Source organism: Zootoca vivipara, chromosome 4 (genome assembly GCF_963506605.1).
Source record: "Zootoca vivipara chromosome 4, rZooViv1.1, whole genome shotgun sequence".
NCBI classification, from domain to species: domain Eukaryota; kingdom Metazoa; phylum Chordata; class Lepidosauria; order Squamata; family Lacertidae; genus Zootoca; species Zootoca vivipara.
Genome location: NC_083279.1, coordinates 47,155,204 through 47,171,423, shown reverse-complemented (window position 1 = coordinate 47,171,423; position 16,220 = coordinate 47,155,204). Strand labels below are relative to the sequence as shown.

The 16,220-nt window shown below is 39.9% G+C and overlaps 1 protein-coding gene across 1 annotated transcript in view; it reads left to right on the top strand.

Annotated features, from left to right (window-relative positions):
• PDXK (pyridoxal kinase) overlaps nucleotides 1-15,737 on the top strand; it is a 48,387-nt gene extending 32,650 nt beyond the window's left edge. The window contains exons 7-11 of the mRNA XM_035116328.2: nucleotides 231-276; nucleotides 3,673-3,784; nucleotides 4,347-4,483; nucleotides 5,443-5,509; nucleotides 7,157-15,737. Of these exons, the coding sequence (XP_034972219.1) occupies nucleotides 231-276; nucleotides 3,673-3,784; nucleotides 4,347-4,483; nucleotides 5,443-5,509; nucleotides 7,157-7,269 (475 nt within the window). The 3' untranslated portion in view covers nucleotides 7,270-15,737. The remainder of the gene's footprint in view (nucleotides 1-230; nucleotides 277-3,672; nucleotides 3,785-4,346; nucleotides 4,484-5,442; nucleotides 5,510-7,156) is intronic.
• The last annotated feature ends 483 nt before the right edge of the window (nucleotides 15,738-16,220 follow it).

Sequence of the window (16,220 nt, the reverse complement as noted above, 5' to 3'; positions counted from 1 at the left end):
GACAAGGGATACAACATAGGGGCTTGTTATACCATGTCTCTTGTTTTTGAGGAACAGTTTGATGGGAAGCTGTTTGAATCTTTATGCAATGTGGCATTTGTTTTATTTCGTTTAAAGTTGGAAGATGATGTTCCCCAGTAAAGTGCACTATAGATTTTATTTCTAAAATCTTAATTAGCAAAATATACTTATTTTAAAAGGACACAGGACTGTTATTTCCTGCTTTGTAGGTTACTTACCGGGAGGAAGATACACACTGAAAAAGAGGCTATAGAGGTAAGTGTTCTAGAACTCTTAGATTTCTAACTGCCCCTGTGAAAACTTTTTAACGCCTCCATGTAATTGCTTGTGGGTCAAATATGGTGAGATGTCAAGTGTATGGAGTGGTGCCTCCATGTGACAGCTGTTGCAGTCCTTACCAATGCTGTGTGATTGTGATGGCTCGAAAAAGGGTTGTTGTGATTGCTTGAATGATGGCGGCCCTTGTAGACATTTGTACATTTAGTGCAGTCGGTCTGCTTCCATGCATTTACCACAGGTTAGTAGCACGTAATAACTTTTAAAACATAAGTGGGCAACTTTTTTTGTATTCAGGGGTAATTTGTGGGGTGGCTGCGTGACAAGTGTAGGTGGGACCGGAGTCAAAAGTGGGCAAGACCACCTCTTTTCTCTGCCCCGATTCACAAACCATGTTAAGCAAAGCCATGGCTTAGTGCAAGAAAGCAAATTTGTGCACTCCTGGAGAGCAGATTGGAGCTGCTTTGCTCCTTCCTGGTCATGATGGTGCTGCACTTTGCTGAGTTAAGCTCGGGTTTGGCTTAGCATGTTGTCTGAATCTAGGCTTGTAGTTTAGCTCTCTCCAAACAAACCACAAGTGGGTAACCAAAGTTTGGCCTATGGCTTGCAACTTGTGGTTTGTCCAGGAGAAATAAGCTGCATGTCCAAGTGACACACTAAGCCAGACTATGGTTTAGCTCAGCAAAAGGCAGCTGCAAAATGACTGAGAAAGAAGCAAACTATGGCACACTATGCCCAAGAATTAACCTCATCACTTGCAAATGGTTTTTGAAACTGGGCCCAAGGGTTGCAGGTTACCCACAACTGTTTTAAAGTATCAACTAGGGCTCAACCATACTTAAAGCCACAGTGTTTAGGATTAACTATGTCGTTATAAAAATGTTAATGATTCAGTGCTTTATTTTGCACATAGAGCAACTTTTTTTTTTATTAAACATTCACGGAGAAATGAACTCAACACTGGAGAAAACAACACTTGCAGTTCAAAATCGATTTTCAGCATTGTTTTACTTTGCAGTACTGCCCCCTGGTGCTTACATGCTGGTGCTGTGACAACAATAGTAGGAAATGAGCATAAAGCATGTTCCACTTTACCTAGGGCTGCCATATGTCCATAATTTCCTGGACACAGCTGGGATTTGCCCGTTGAAAATGGCGTCCGGACTGAATTTTCGTAAATTGTCCGGATTTCCACTTTTTGAAATATGGCAATCCTGACTTTAAAATAAGGTTGACTAAGACACTTCACTAAGAAGATCCTTTAGTGCAATTATGTCTTTGTTCAAGTCTCCTGATTCCATATCTTCTTAGCTCCTGACACTACTTTATTTCCAAAACAAATTCTTGGCAACACACAAAGAAGCCCCCTTTAATTTAACCATCAGCCACAAGAAAAGATGATAAGTTGAACAGCTTCTATTGCCAGCAAACCAGGGTCTCATGTGACATTCAGTAAGTGGTATGGAAGGAGCCCTGAGTTCTTGCTCTTGGTAGGTCCCCCCCCCCTATTGTTATTAAGAAAAGAGAAGATAGTTTTGTCAGTGCACTATGGATGCATGGCGAGCTGTTCCTTTAGGCTTTGATTCATGTTGACAGAAGAAAGAACCAGGCTGGCATCCAAGCCAGGCAGATTCAGTTAACAGGCACAGAAAACTGTGATGCTAAACTAAAGTGGCAATTGTGGAGTATCGCTGCACATTTAAAAAATGTGCTGTATAAAAAGATAAATCGGAATAATTGTGTTTTGAGATAGAACTATTGTAAGCGTGTAGTAACTGTTACTGCTGTGATAATTATGTGCTAGATCAGGGGTTGCTCAACTGTGGTCTGCAGCATATGTGTGGATTTGTGGTTGAAGAAGGCAGGTGGGAAATTCCACACAGTAAATATTCATATTGATTTTTAATTGTATTTTTATTGATGCTTTTATTTCTTGTATTGTATTGCAATTTGAAGTCTATGGAATTCACATAAAATGCAATATATGGGAAATAAAAGAAGCAATAGAGGTGTAATCAAAAAACATACAGCATCTGTAGCGCAGCACATTACAACTGCTACAAGAAGCAGAAAAAACAACAACCCAAAAATGGTCCTCCAAAACCCTTGGCAATTTTCAAGTGGTCTGTGGAGGAGGAAAATATTTGGGAACAACTGTGCTAATAGTTATGGTCATAAATGTGTTTTCATGACACAGTTCTGCACTGATATGGCTATGGAAGTCCTATAGATATAATTTACCATTGGATTGCAGTCTTAAATTTCTGGTAAGCACACCCTGTCTATAAATGGGATAATTGGGTGCTGAAGCGTAGATATTCCAGCAATCTACTGAATGCTATTGATTCCTGTAAGTAAAGTCCTCTGATGTTAAGTTTTGCTAATTAGGTTCTGTCTAGACAAATATCCTGATGCCAAGAATAAACAGGCCCCTGATCTTTGCAGTTTTTCTCCCAGCAAAGCCAATTGAATGTCAGCCCACAGATTACACTTTTCCCCTGCAGCAGGAAGCATCTCCCGACTATTACAGCTATTTTTATCTTTATTCTCCTTTTTTTTAGTGCTTCTGGAGTCACCAGGGAATACCCCTCCTGTCTTCCATTGCTAATTATAATGCTTTGTTTGCCATTTTCAGTCTCATTAATGGAAGCAAGCCCAAGTTAAATAGTCTCTGGACTGCCTGACAAGTTAATAAGATGCTAACTTTAGGTCTATAGATTTTCTAGTCACATTCCAAAATCTTTACAGAAGAATTTTCTATCAATCTGTCTGCTTGCTCGATCCCATTGTAGTCCCAAACATCTGGAGGGCCGAAGTTTGGGGATGCCTGTCCTAGAGAAAGAAGACTGCTTTCCTTTCTTTTTGTTATAAGAGTTATTTCCAAGGCAGCAATCTTATCCCAACTTAATTGGGAATAAGACTTATTGAAAGCAAGGGGACTTGCTTCTAAGCCAGGGGTAGTCAAGCATTTTATACCTACCGCCCACTAATGCATCTTTCTTGATGGTAAAATTTCCTTACTGCCCACCAGTGTTCGATGGAAGGAGGATTCAGCTTGTGCCGTAGAACCCCCTACCACCCACCTAGAATCCTGAAACGCCCACTAGTTGGCGGTAGGGACCAGGTTGACAACCCCTGTTCTAAGCAGACATGTATAAAATTGCACTGTAAGAGCCCAAATTGTCAAAAGCAATGTGGAGGGTATTAAAAATAGTGGCTCTCACTAATACAAACTTTTTAATGTTAAATATAACATACTTGTAAGTTTGTATTTTATATTAGTGCCTGCCTTTTAGAGAAATGCTGGGACATTTAACTATTTGTCATTATCCTTCAATGAGCATTAACTGTTGTGATATTTTGGTCCATGGAAAGGTAATGGATATGCTCCACAATATGGGACCCGAGACTGTTGTAATCACCAGCTCAGACCTCCAGGCACCTTCAGGAGATGATTACCTGATAGCATTAGGAAGCCACAGGAAAAGTAAGTTGGTTGATTTATTTACGTGAGAAAGCCCTGCTTTGTCATATGCATACACATTAAAAATACACGCCACAATAAAGGAGAACATTTATTGAAAATTAAGTTTCATACATAAATACAGATACATGTAAAAATAAATCAAAGCTGCCTTTATTTTGAGATGTTACTAATACATTTTGCAGACACTTGTTGTTGTTGGCATCCATTCATCCACCTCGAGGGAAAATGGAGTGCACCCCGGGGGTGAAGTCAACTCACTGCATTAACAGCACTGAAGTGAGCTCCCTGGGGTGCAAGCCTGGGCAGTGTGTAAGGAGTACATGGGCTGCTCAGACAACCAAGACCCCCGCTCTTGGCCTAGCTGGTGTGGCCCAAAGGAAAGGACCACAATCGCCCTTGTCTGCTCAATTTGCCAGAGCCTGCCTTCGCATTTAGAGGAACTCACTTGTAGACACATGTATTTGGTGCATGGTTGCTATGTTGCCCATCTACGAGTTAACCTAGGATTCCTGTTTGATTGCATTAAACTGGGAAGAATATAAATATGAGCCTTCCTTAACAGCTTCAGAAGATGGGACCACAGTGACACAGAGGATCCGAATGGAGTCTCCTAAAGTAGATGCTGTCTTCGTTGGTACGGGAGACCTGTTTGCTGCCATGCTCTTGGCCTGGACCCACAAGCATCCAGACAATCTAAAAGTATGGGCAGACACTTTTTCCAGTTTTCCTTCTTGCCTCAATGACAGAAAAAATATTCTCATTTCTTTACTTCAAATTCTTAGTATGTAAATATGTAAATGAAGACGACAGGACTCAGATCAGGAAATGAGGCCATATAAAACAACAGAGGATGAATGCCCGCCCTTGTTCAGATGTAACAGTAAACCATAGGTTAGTGGTATGAGAATGAGCCTGTGATAGTGTTGGATTCATGCACTTCCAGAGTCAAATTATACACCCATCTACTGCATCACTGCTGGTTATGCTGCTGGGTGCTAGTTCCTAGGTGGAGTAAGGGCTATGGAAACCTGCAAAATCAGCTTGAACAGAGGCAATGAAGTGTCAAAATAAAACAAAAGGGTGCATACAAGTTAAAATACTCTCCACGTAGAAGGTTTTTGGGCAGTAGGGTTGGAAAATACTGGTGCTTGACACTTTTGGAGGGTTGCTACAAGTCAGAATAGGCAATACTGAGGTGGGAGTGGTTGTAGATGAACTGATAGGTTGATCTGGTATAAGGCAACAGCATCATATGTTTGCACATACTATGAGCAACTATAGCGTTCTGAAGTATTGTCTCAAAATTTCTGAAAAAGCAAGAGAATACCATGTTAAAATATTTTATGCACTAAATGCTGAAACCCAGAATATCTGTATTGTGTTATATACCACTCTGTCTTCAAGCTTTCATTTTGGGGAATAATAGAATATAACATGCCAAAGGCTTTGTTTAGAAATAAAGCCTGCTACCTACAACTCAGTTTCTCCTGCGTATTCCTAGTGAAATTGCATTTAAATTTAATGCTTCTCCCCCATGGGCACATGTTTCGAAGAGAACAGCTCCAACAAATTGTCTTAAGTGTCAGTAAAGCAGTAGTGCTACTGGCCTGAGTCAATAAAGTGCCAATGAAACTGAAATATTTTCCTTCCAATTGCAGGTGGCATGTGAAAAGACAGTGTCAGCCATGCAGCATGTTTTGCAGAGAACCATAACGTGTGCAAAGGGTAACCTATTTACACCATGCTTCTGAATTCATTCATTTACCATTACTGGAAAATACATATTAGGGAGGGGGCATAGCGGAGGAGTACAGCCCATATACAATTCAGTTGAGTTTGGTATGAACATGATTTTAAATTGACCATCTATTACTCCTTTAATTTCATGCAGTGGCTCAATACTTACAAATTAAAGGGCAGATAAGGAGCAATACTTACAAATTCCACTCTGTAAATCTCCCAGGTGAGAGCTGGGAGGGTCTACCCCCTATTGTGTGAGATAAGGGTTAAGATCTACCCATGACAGAGAGCTCTGTATTTTATTTTATTTTTTCTCTCTCTCACCCCTTCTATTTTCTCTTTTTGTTTTTTGTTTTTCTCTCTCCTTTTCTTTTTTGTTTCCCTTTTCCCTTTCTTCTTTATTTTTATTTAGATTAGTTTGGTGGTGTTTATTGCATTGTGCGTTGAAAAGTTTAAATAAAAAATTATATATAAAAACAAATTCCACTCTGTAAAACAATGCTACATAGATCATGCACATCAGTTAATATTTTGAATTGTGCTCTATTATAATCGGCTTTAATGCAGTCAAAGAAGTGGCAGTTTGTGTTGAATGTAATTGTGTATGACCAAGAGGAAGGGCCTTATTTACTCTTCGGGGTTGGGAAGACTATTCTGAGGGGAGGGGCATGAAAGATGCTAATAAAAGTATGCATGGTTTAGAGAAGCTGTGGCCAACATAATACCGTCTAGATAGTTTGACTACAACTCCAATCACCCCTAGCCAGCATCACCAAGAGTCAAGGATTATGGGGGTTGTACATCTGGAAGGCACCACATTGGCTTAGAGACGGGAAATAGAAACCCTGTATTTTTCCCTCAGGGAGTCATCCAACAAAATAGTGATGGCCACCAACTCGGATGACTTTAAAAGAGGGTTAGACAAATTCATGGAGGATAAAGCTATCAGTGGCTACTACCCATTCTGGTTACGTTCTACCTCCGTTGTTGAAGGCAGCATGCGTCTAAATGCCAGTTGCTGGAAAGCCCAGCAGAGCGTGCTGTTCCTGTCAGGTCCTGCTTGTGAGCTTCCAGGGAGCCACTGTGAGAACAGGATTCTAGACTAGATGTGCCAGTGGCCTGATCCAGCAGCTCTCCTGATGCTCCTGGTCCACGACTCCTAGAATCCTTGACCCTTATTCATTGTGACTGGGGCTGTTGGGAGTTGGAGGCCAACAGCATCTGAAGGGCCACAGGTTCTCCATCCTCAAGATAACAAAAAAATTACGGTGTGCTGCCCAAGATGGCTTGGACGGCTTTAAATAACAGCTAAACTGTACTTCTGTGTTCAGAGGCCATATGCTGCTGGGAAACAAAGAGTGAGGGTGTGTTGTTTTACTGCTTGTGGTCTTCCCAAAGGCATCTGGCTGGCCAATGAGAAGAACAAATGGCTGCATTAGATGGTCCTTTGGTCTGATCCTGCAGTGCTCTTCTTGCATCCTGAATTGTAGTAGAGCTGAGATTCAAGCATATTGATCTGGGGGTGGGTGGGAAGGAGTGTGGGGCTGGGAGGGACAAGTTTTTCTTCTGGGCTGTTTTGTTAAAATTAAACACCTGTGGCATTTCAGTCTCTTTGTTGCTTTTGTTTTTAAGCCCAAGCTGGAAAAGGAAACAAACCCAATTCAGCCCAGCTGGAACTGCGGATGGTCCAAAGCAAAAAGGACATAGAAAACCCAGAGATAATAATAAAAGCTACTGTGTTATAAAGGTTGTATATGTCCTAACAACGCACAATGTATTGATGTCCTCATTTTCTTTCCTGTAAATTGTAATGTTTGCCTTAGATCTGTGACAGAAACCTGACTTCCATGAAATAGTGCCCAGCATAGATGAGATCCACTACCAAGCACATGTGCTGGCCTTGCTCGAATTAAGAAGAATGAAAAAAACTAGGTGTATATTGCAACTCCCTCCCAGATATGAAGATGGCTGGTTGATCAATTCAGTCTTGTTGGAAACCCTGGGTTTGGGAGCACAAGGTTTCTTGCCTTGCCAAAGACTTTCAGAATGCATTTGTTAGTGTGTATAAACTGTGGGAAAGCATCTTGTGCCAATTGAGCAGGTTACCTCTCCCCTTAAATGCAGTGGTTTGGCAGCCTGCTTCAGTGTTTAGTACCTCAAAAAGTAGAGAGAGATTCAGGCCAAGTGTGGAGAGGGGTCTGCATATGGTTAGCTTTTAGGTTCTCTGTCTGTACAGCCCTTGGAAGTATAAGAATATGTTATTGAGAACAGCTCCCATGTCTGGTCTGTGAAAAATTGCAAGACTCCACTATCCAGAGGTGCTAACCCTTTAATATTAAGCAACCAAAAGTCGTCAGGTTTTTTTTGTTTTGTTTTCCCCTTCTTTCTCTCCACAAAAATACAGATGAGTAAAAGGCAATGGTGGTTCTACCTCTGATAGAATACACGTGACACAGTTTTATCAAAAGACTCACAAGATGCAAGTTTCCTTAATAAGTACTTCTTATGAAACCTGAATATCCCATTTCATCTTGTAATGGCTAGGTCAGGAGGGGAATGAAAGTCTTTGTTGTTTGTTGAGACCAATTCACTGTTTATGACCACTGGTTAGCGTGCTCCTGCTTCTGGGATAGATGATAAAAAAGACTGTATAATCAATAGGTTTCTCCAGACATACACTTCCACCAAAGGCACTACACACCAACCACTGCTGTTGTACAACCTCCATGCCTTTCAATGACACTTAGGCAGAAATCTCATGCAAGCCTGATAGAAATGGATATAGGTTGCACTGTAGACGTTTGGGAGGCATTTTACCCATATTATTTATCAATGCAACGCCTATACCTTCAGGAATATTACAGGAGTTACTGACAAATTTTCACTTGAAAAAATAAATGATGGTCCACTCTGGATGCTCCAGTGAGCATGTCTGAATACCTTGGGAATCAACACAGAGTGCTAGATTCTGTTACATGCAATAATCTCTTAAAGTTATTAAAACAATTTCAGTTCCTCTTAGTTGTTGATAATTTAATAGTGCCAGGACTAAGCATATTAATTCAACTTAGACTTTTAAATCTGTTTTCCTGTTTCTCTTCTCTCTGTTCCCCACGCCAGAAGAATTATGGATAAACTGACATTTGTACTCTTTGTTTTATTTCTTGTTATTTTCTTGAGATAAAACAGGGTATTGAAGCAATCCATGGCACTTTGTAAAACACTTGTTGCAGTGTTACTTCCTCTTTCCTCACAAATGACCAGGGTACTTTCTCCTAATTTTTATTAGAACATCCTTTTCTCTGGATCTCTCTGGAAAATAGGATTTCTGCAAAAAGTGCTGCCATTAACAGGTGTGCTGCTTGAGTCTTAAAGCTCCATTGTGCAAACTGTTGTTTGCTGTTGTTAAAAATCAGCTTTTAATTACTTTATTGCAATGTTTTAAATTTCTTAGTTGCCTTCTACTAAAAATGGTCTTGAGGTGATCTGCAATATAACACACAAACAATATAGAAACAATATAAAAAAAATTCCTTCCAGTAGCACCTTAGAGACCAACTAAGTTTGTCATTGGTATGAGCTTTCATGTGCAAGCTCATACCAATGACAAACTTAGTTGGTCTCTAAGGTGCTACTGGAAGGATTTTTTATATTTTGTTTCGACTATGGCAGACCAACACGGCTACCTACCTGTAACTAAAACAATATAGAAATAGACAAGAACTAAAAACAGGGGTAACAGCAATCAACAAATCATTCAATACAATTAAAAAAACAACACCAGCCTTGCTCCCACTACCATAGCGCCTCCAAAGAAACGTGTTCATAACTGTCACTAAGCAAACCAATTTAAATGTCTAGCTGTACATAAGAATGTTACATTAACAGTCATATGCCTGGTGCCAAAACGATGTTTATGTTGGTTCAAGGTAGGCCTTGATGGGGACAACATTCTAAAAATGAGGGGCTGCAATTGAAACATTTCAGCTTTTTCATTCATTTAAAATACCCATTTGTCTAATCATTGTGGTTGTAAATGTAAGCTTGTTGATAACTTATTCCTACTGTGGTCCCCAGTGTCGCACAAGTTCCCCACCCTTCCCTGTATCAGGGATAGGACAATGTATGGCCTGCCAAGGTTTTTCTCAATAAAAGCTTTTCCCACCAGCCTCAGATGAGCACGACAGCAACATGGGGGCATAGTCACAGGAAGGTGGTGAAACTCATCAGAACAGCTGAAGTATGAGTGGGGAACCTTTGGCTCTCCAGATGTTACTGAACTGCATCTCCCATCAACCCTAGCAGGCATGACCAAAGGTCAGGAATAATGAGAGTAGTAGTTCAGCAACATTTCAGAGGCCAAACATTACACACACATGAGCTAAAGTTTACAAAAGCTTTACATTGTATATACATTGCCTGCAGACTTCAAAGTATGAATTAAATCAGGAGTTGCTATTTTTCAGAACATATATTGACCCAGCATTCCCTACAAATTCCAGCCACAGCCTTCCATCATAGATTCATACCACCCTAAGTATCCCTAAGAGATCTTTTGGAATTACTGCATCGCATTCTTGGAGTGCTTTCCTAATATATTTTTTTCCTGGCCTCCTCTATTAGTTTTGGAAGCAGTGTTTGCTTCTCTTACCACAAAACGGTTATATAGGAAGCTTTGGAATGGCACCATTCATTCACTCACTCACTCATTCATTCATTCATTCATTCATTCATCCATCCATCCATCCAGTAACTGAGGGTGCTTCATATATTATACAGAAGTGAGATGAGAAAGAGCATGAGTGGCTCATCTCACCTTGGAAGAGTAGACATTTCAGAAAGCGTGAAAAGGCAAAACACAAGAGATTCTTATACTGTCTTCCCTCTACTTCTGCGCAACATCCAAATATGCCCTGAATGGATGGGAAATAATACCTGGGTTTCTTTAGCAGAACCAACAATGGCAATGTGGCTTATGTATGTCTAAGCCTTACATCAAGCTGAGGTTTTGCTTTTTCACAGTGTTTACAGCTAGTTTCAGGGCTCAGTCCCCAACACTTTCCTCTACTCTGTTGTTTTTAGCAGTTGAGGCAAGCTGCAACCGTACTTTTATCAAATCTGAAGGGAAATTCCATGTAACCAATTACTCGATTTTACTGTTACTCCTTTTAGTCACCACTGTTGTGAAATTGCCTTTTATAGATTTAAAAAGGGTAGTTTTAATTGCATGAGATGATTATTGCCCTTTCTCATGCTGACAGTGCCAAAGTAGGCTCTTAGGTTAACAGCTGAAAACCGGTAATAATTTTCCTATTCTCATACAACAGTATACACTGCCCTGTATTCATAACGATGCTCAACACAATTTTCAGGCTGGAGGGATATAGTTGTTGAGCAAAACGTAGCTGCATGGAGAGACAACTTCTAAAGCACAAATACATTTTAACCATTAACCCCATCCGATCACAGAACACTCAAAGGATTAAAGTTTCTTTTTGAGTACAACATTCTGTGTTAATATCCCCAGCAGCTTAAGGAAGCTTGCAAATTAACAGTCATGATAGTCCTGGCCTTCTCTGTGCTTGGTGGGTTTGTTACTGGTAAAACATCAATAGATTTATAGCATTAAAATATTCAGACACTTTTTTCAAACAACATAAAGAATATTGAAAACTACCCAATGCTATACAGTACAGTATAGATCTGCTGTGAGCTGAGCCTTCTTGGTATGTGAGTTAGTTAAGATCCTACAAAATCCACATAATACTGTCTTTGTCCCTCTTCACTGTATTGGAGCTATTAGACATTCATTAAAATTGCAGCACTTGTTTTCCATAGATAAATGGGGATAAGTAGTTTCATTATGTATGCGTCTTAAAAATATTGTTGAGGTGAATTTTGATTTAATGTGGGGTTTTGATATATGAAACTTTCCCAGATACTTTGCCCATAGAACACTGGACAAGCCAATATGAACTTTGACATTAGCCAGGAATCCAGAGAAAGGAAAACTCTTTATCCCTCCCAATTTTCAACTTAATTTCTAGCATACGCAGGACAAATCGCACATCAAAAAAGCACAAGTAAAAATACTATTTTTAGTGAGATTTTTAGAGAAAATACTCATATTAGATCTTGATTCTACCCAGATTAATTTACAGCACTTCCTTATTTTAAGTACCGTAAGTCTTATGCTGCTAACATGCTGATTTTTCTTTTCATTTAGCTGTAACGGACACCCAAGGTTTCCAATGTTTGTTTGTTTTTTGGAATTAGATGCAGATGGAACAGCTATTAAATATTCTACTTCACCCTTTTATACTTTGGCACATTTATTTAAAGGAGTGAGCATCTCGTAAGGGTCGTGTCCTATTTACAGATCCGCCCATAGGGAGCCTTACCCTCCAGAAAGAACTGCAGTGCATGAACCTATCAGCTGGAGCCATTACTGAGGCCACAGGAGCATTTCCCTCAATAGGGTGCCAGCCAATACAATCCCTTCAGATGTGAGACCCCATCCTCTGCACTAGTGTATCAGCTTCTGCAGCGGATAAGTTATGGAGAGAGAAAGACAGTGAGGAAAAGCTGATAAAGTCAGGTCAGATCCCTTTGGCCATTGTTTTTCTCTAGAGCAATGAGATAGATCTGGAGAGAGGCGGTCTTTCTATAGCCATAGGTCAGAGCCGGCCAACATGGCACCCTTCAGATATTGAACCACAATTCCCATTACCCTGATCATTGGCCATGCTGGTTGGAGTGGATGGGAGTAGAAGTGCAAAACATCTGGAGAGCGCCAAGTTCACCACCCCTGCCTAGTGAAACTCAAATGAAGCTAATTCTCTCCGTCATAACCACTTAAGCTGCTTTTTTGAAAGGATCTGGAATTCTTCCTTCCACCAACCCCCATATATAGGGTAGACCGGGACTAGCTCGCCCAGAGAATCAGACTTAGAGGAAAGAAGATGGGCTTAAAGCAAACCAGCATGTGTCTCTAATAGTCCCAGAGGCATAAGTTAAGTGAATACTGCACTGTTTTTATGATTGTCTTCAACTGGAAAGTTAGTGTTATCATCCACTGTTGCTAATTTGTGTTTAATTCCATTTTTTGTAAAGATTTCTCAATGTACCCGTGCAGCTATTTTTCTTATTATTGTGGTTTCAATTCTTTGTGAAGCATAGGGGCTAGCAAGAGCTTATGTGCAAGTACATGTGACAGAGCTTTGAAGCTTTCTTTTTTCAAAAAAAAGACTAATGGCTTTGTGAGGCAATGGTTTTGAGCATAAAAATGATGGGCAGGGGAAGGGGTTAAGCACTCCCTCCACTACTTCACTTAAACCTCCCCCTTCCAAATCTGTTGTTTAAAATGTACAGCATCAGGAATCTGTTACATGCATTTGCACATAACCTTTAATCAGTCCCTCAGCAGGACCAAAACTCATGTAAAATGAAGTATCTCACAAGCTTAAATCTAGCTTTTATGTACCCATAATACTTTGACTTCCTTGCACTTAACGGCATTTAGAAAAGTAAATAGAAACTGTCATTTGTGAAATCTTAATTTTAAATGTGCTTTTAAGAAGCATATGTGTTAAAACTTGCTATGTTTTAGATGTTTATTTGCCAAATTGCATTCAATATGCAAGAGATCTGTGCTCAGCGCAATATTTTAAAAAAGAATTAAGAGGACCAAGATTTCTAGCTAAAGATACTGCCTTGTTTAAGAGTAACCTTATACGTATCTTGATTGGATGGTGTTAATTCATTGTCTGTCTGGTACTTTTGCAGTGATTGTACTAGTCTCAATTTACAATATGTGGCAAGAAAGATTGTAATAAAGCTATATACCGTATGTTTAATAACACTGTGCATAACTATTGTTAGATTCTGTTTTGGATATGTTTAACCACTACATAATTTATCGGAACATGAATAGTTTGATAGTGTTGCTGAATCGGGTGGCCTTTTATTAAGTTTTCATCCCATATTTTAAAATGTGAACCCTTGTTGGTTTAGGGGCAGGGCCCACAGACAGTATATCCAAGGGGGAAGCAAGGTAAAGCCACTGGAAGCGCAGAATGAGAGGGTCCATGCAGATGGCCAAACTACCCTTTAATGAGCACTTTTGCTTCAACATAGTGTGGTCATCTGTATCATGCAGTCAGGTTATGAGGAGGATCTCAATGCACATCTACAGGTAAAATGTCTGGTAGACTACGCAGTGAAATGATTACCTGTATGCATGCCAGAAAAAAACTCTTGAGAGGACTTACTGAAAAACTAGATGTTAACTCTTACTGTCAAGTGTGAGATGGGACTTCATTGTTTGCCATACCCCTTAGGTAACAGGATTTGACTCTTCCTCTGCTTGTGAGAGTTACTAATTTGTTGACTGAAAAAAAGATGTCAGGTCCCTTCATCCCAACAGGAGTCCAGGGCTCATAGCTTGCCATGCCTGGATAGATGACTAATCTGAGCTTGATTCTAGATCAAATGCCTTTTTTTTGTATTCTCTGCCAGAATAGTTGGTGAGGAAGTGTATTGATGGTGCTGGACTTAAAGGATTGGGTTGTGTAAATGGATTATTTATTCCTTCTTCAGGCTGTTTGTAGAAATATCTCTGCTTGGGAGAGCTAGGACCCTCCAGTGGACAGAGGATATTAGAGCCAGCAACAACCACCAATTCAGAGAATCCTAACAGCCTCCCCATTTTTTCAGTAGTCCCCTGCCCTTTGGGTCTTGGACCTTAAATATGATAGGGCATGCATATTCTGCTGGCTGTGTACATGGATATATTTTTCCCTCTCCAAGGAGACCCTAAGTACATACTTTATCCCCTGATCCAGTCTCTCTTTGAACCATACATTTCTCCATAAGGCAGCCTGACTTTGAATGTTGAAGAAGCACATTGCTGAACTAGGTTCTGCATTGCCCCAATAAACAGATTGTGCAGCTGATAGAGCAGTTGTATGGCATGAGTAGCAGAATTCCAGCCTAATTGGAGCACTGATGAAGTTCCCCTCTTAAGGATTCTACTTATGCAAGTGCATTTGTGCCTTGGTAACTTCTCAGACATTTAGGAGGCAAAATTAAGCTATCTTGTGGAAACATAAGAACAGGGTCTTCAAAAATCATGCCTAGTGAGGAATTCTGGTAATATGCAGAACAGAAGAAACAAATTGTTCACTTGTTTCCTTTGAATTAAAAAGAATCTGCCCAGAAGGGTAGAAAATGTTGGCTTTTTAGTCATCCCACTCCTTCCATGCAGTTTTTCAAAATTCCACTTCCAGAGTCATACAAAACAGCTGCTATCCATGCAACTGAACTCTAGTATTCCAAGCTTGCTGGTCTCGGGCATGTACTTTTCTGAGCAAGGATGCATTCTTGAACTGGAGACTTCTGTTAAAAACAATAGTTTGGGTGCAGAAAAATAAAGTAAAGGAAGGACACTGAAAGCATTTCTAACCTTAAACAGACTGTGCCATATAATAATAAGTGGAAATGACATGCATTATTTACATACTGCCTTTTTATTGCATTGCTACTTAGAATAATAATTGTGTCTAGGAGAATGTGGCATGTGTACTCTGTGTCTGTATGTACTGAAGTTCTAGCTACAGCGGGGTAGAAGTAGAATAGGAGGGCTGGCAGTGCAGGCCTTCAGAAAGGGAAATAAAATATATATATATTTTTATAGACTGTAATATGATTTCAAGTCTCAGCTGCGCCACATCAGCCTCTTCCAGGAATGTAAATCTGCGAGATTGGCTAGAAGAGGGTGGCTGTAGAAACGAGAAAGGTAGCTCAGTCAATCCCAACAGCCCAAGATGGATTTAATTAATATATAAAGATGCCTTTGAAATATATTTTTAGCTCTAAAATATTAAATGGATAAATATTTACAAGCAAACTTTATATGTATTTGACATTTGTGTAGTGCTTTGTATTGAAGAAACTGATCTGTTATATGTTTATACCTCTTATTAATTGTTCTTGAGTTGTAGGGACAAAGAGTAGATAACTTGTTTATATGCCAGAAAAAATAATAATAATAATAATATGTGGTGTGTAACTGTGTCTAATGTCAGTGGCCACAATCCCAATGAAAATGTTGTTTGTATACTTTCTGGTTTGCCACATGTGACTTTTATCCATTTTGTAGTAACGTTTACATGCTAAAATATGTAGGAAGATGATAATAAAGTCAATGAACTACCTAAGTGAAGGCCAATAATTAATTTACTGTTGAGCTAAGAATTATGATTTATGGATTTGTTATTCAAAAAAAAGTATATCATCCCAGAGCCTGTGCATCACTCTGAAAGTAAGGAATTGGGAGGTGCATTCTCTGCAGTGTTCTCTGTCAGTTTGTTCAGATTTATGAAGACTGGCAGGGTGGGACATGGAGTCTACTCATGCAACGGTAGATATCACCCCTTGGCAATAATTCAGACACTTGATAAGAATAATAATAGAGAAATGGCACTACTGAAGCTAAACTTAAAGGTTTAAAGGTAAAGATAAAGGGACCCCTGACCATTAGGTCCAGTCGTGACCGACTCTGGGGTTGCGGCACTCATCTCGCGTTATTGGCCGAGGGAGCCGGCATACAGCTTCCAGGTCATGTGGCCAGCATGACGAAGCCGCTTCTGGCGAACCAGAGCAGCACACGGAAACGCCGTTTACCTTCCCACTGTAG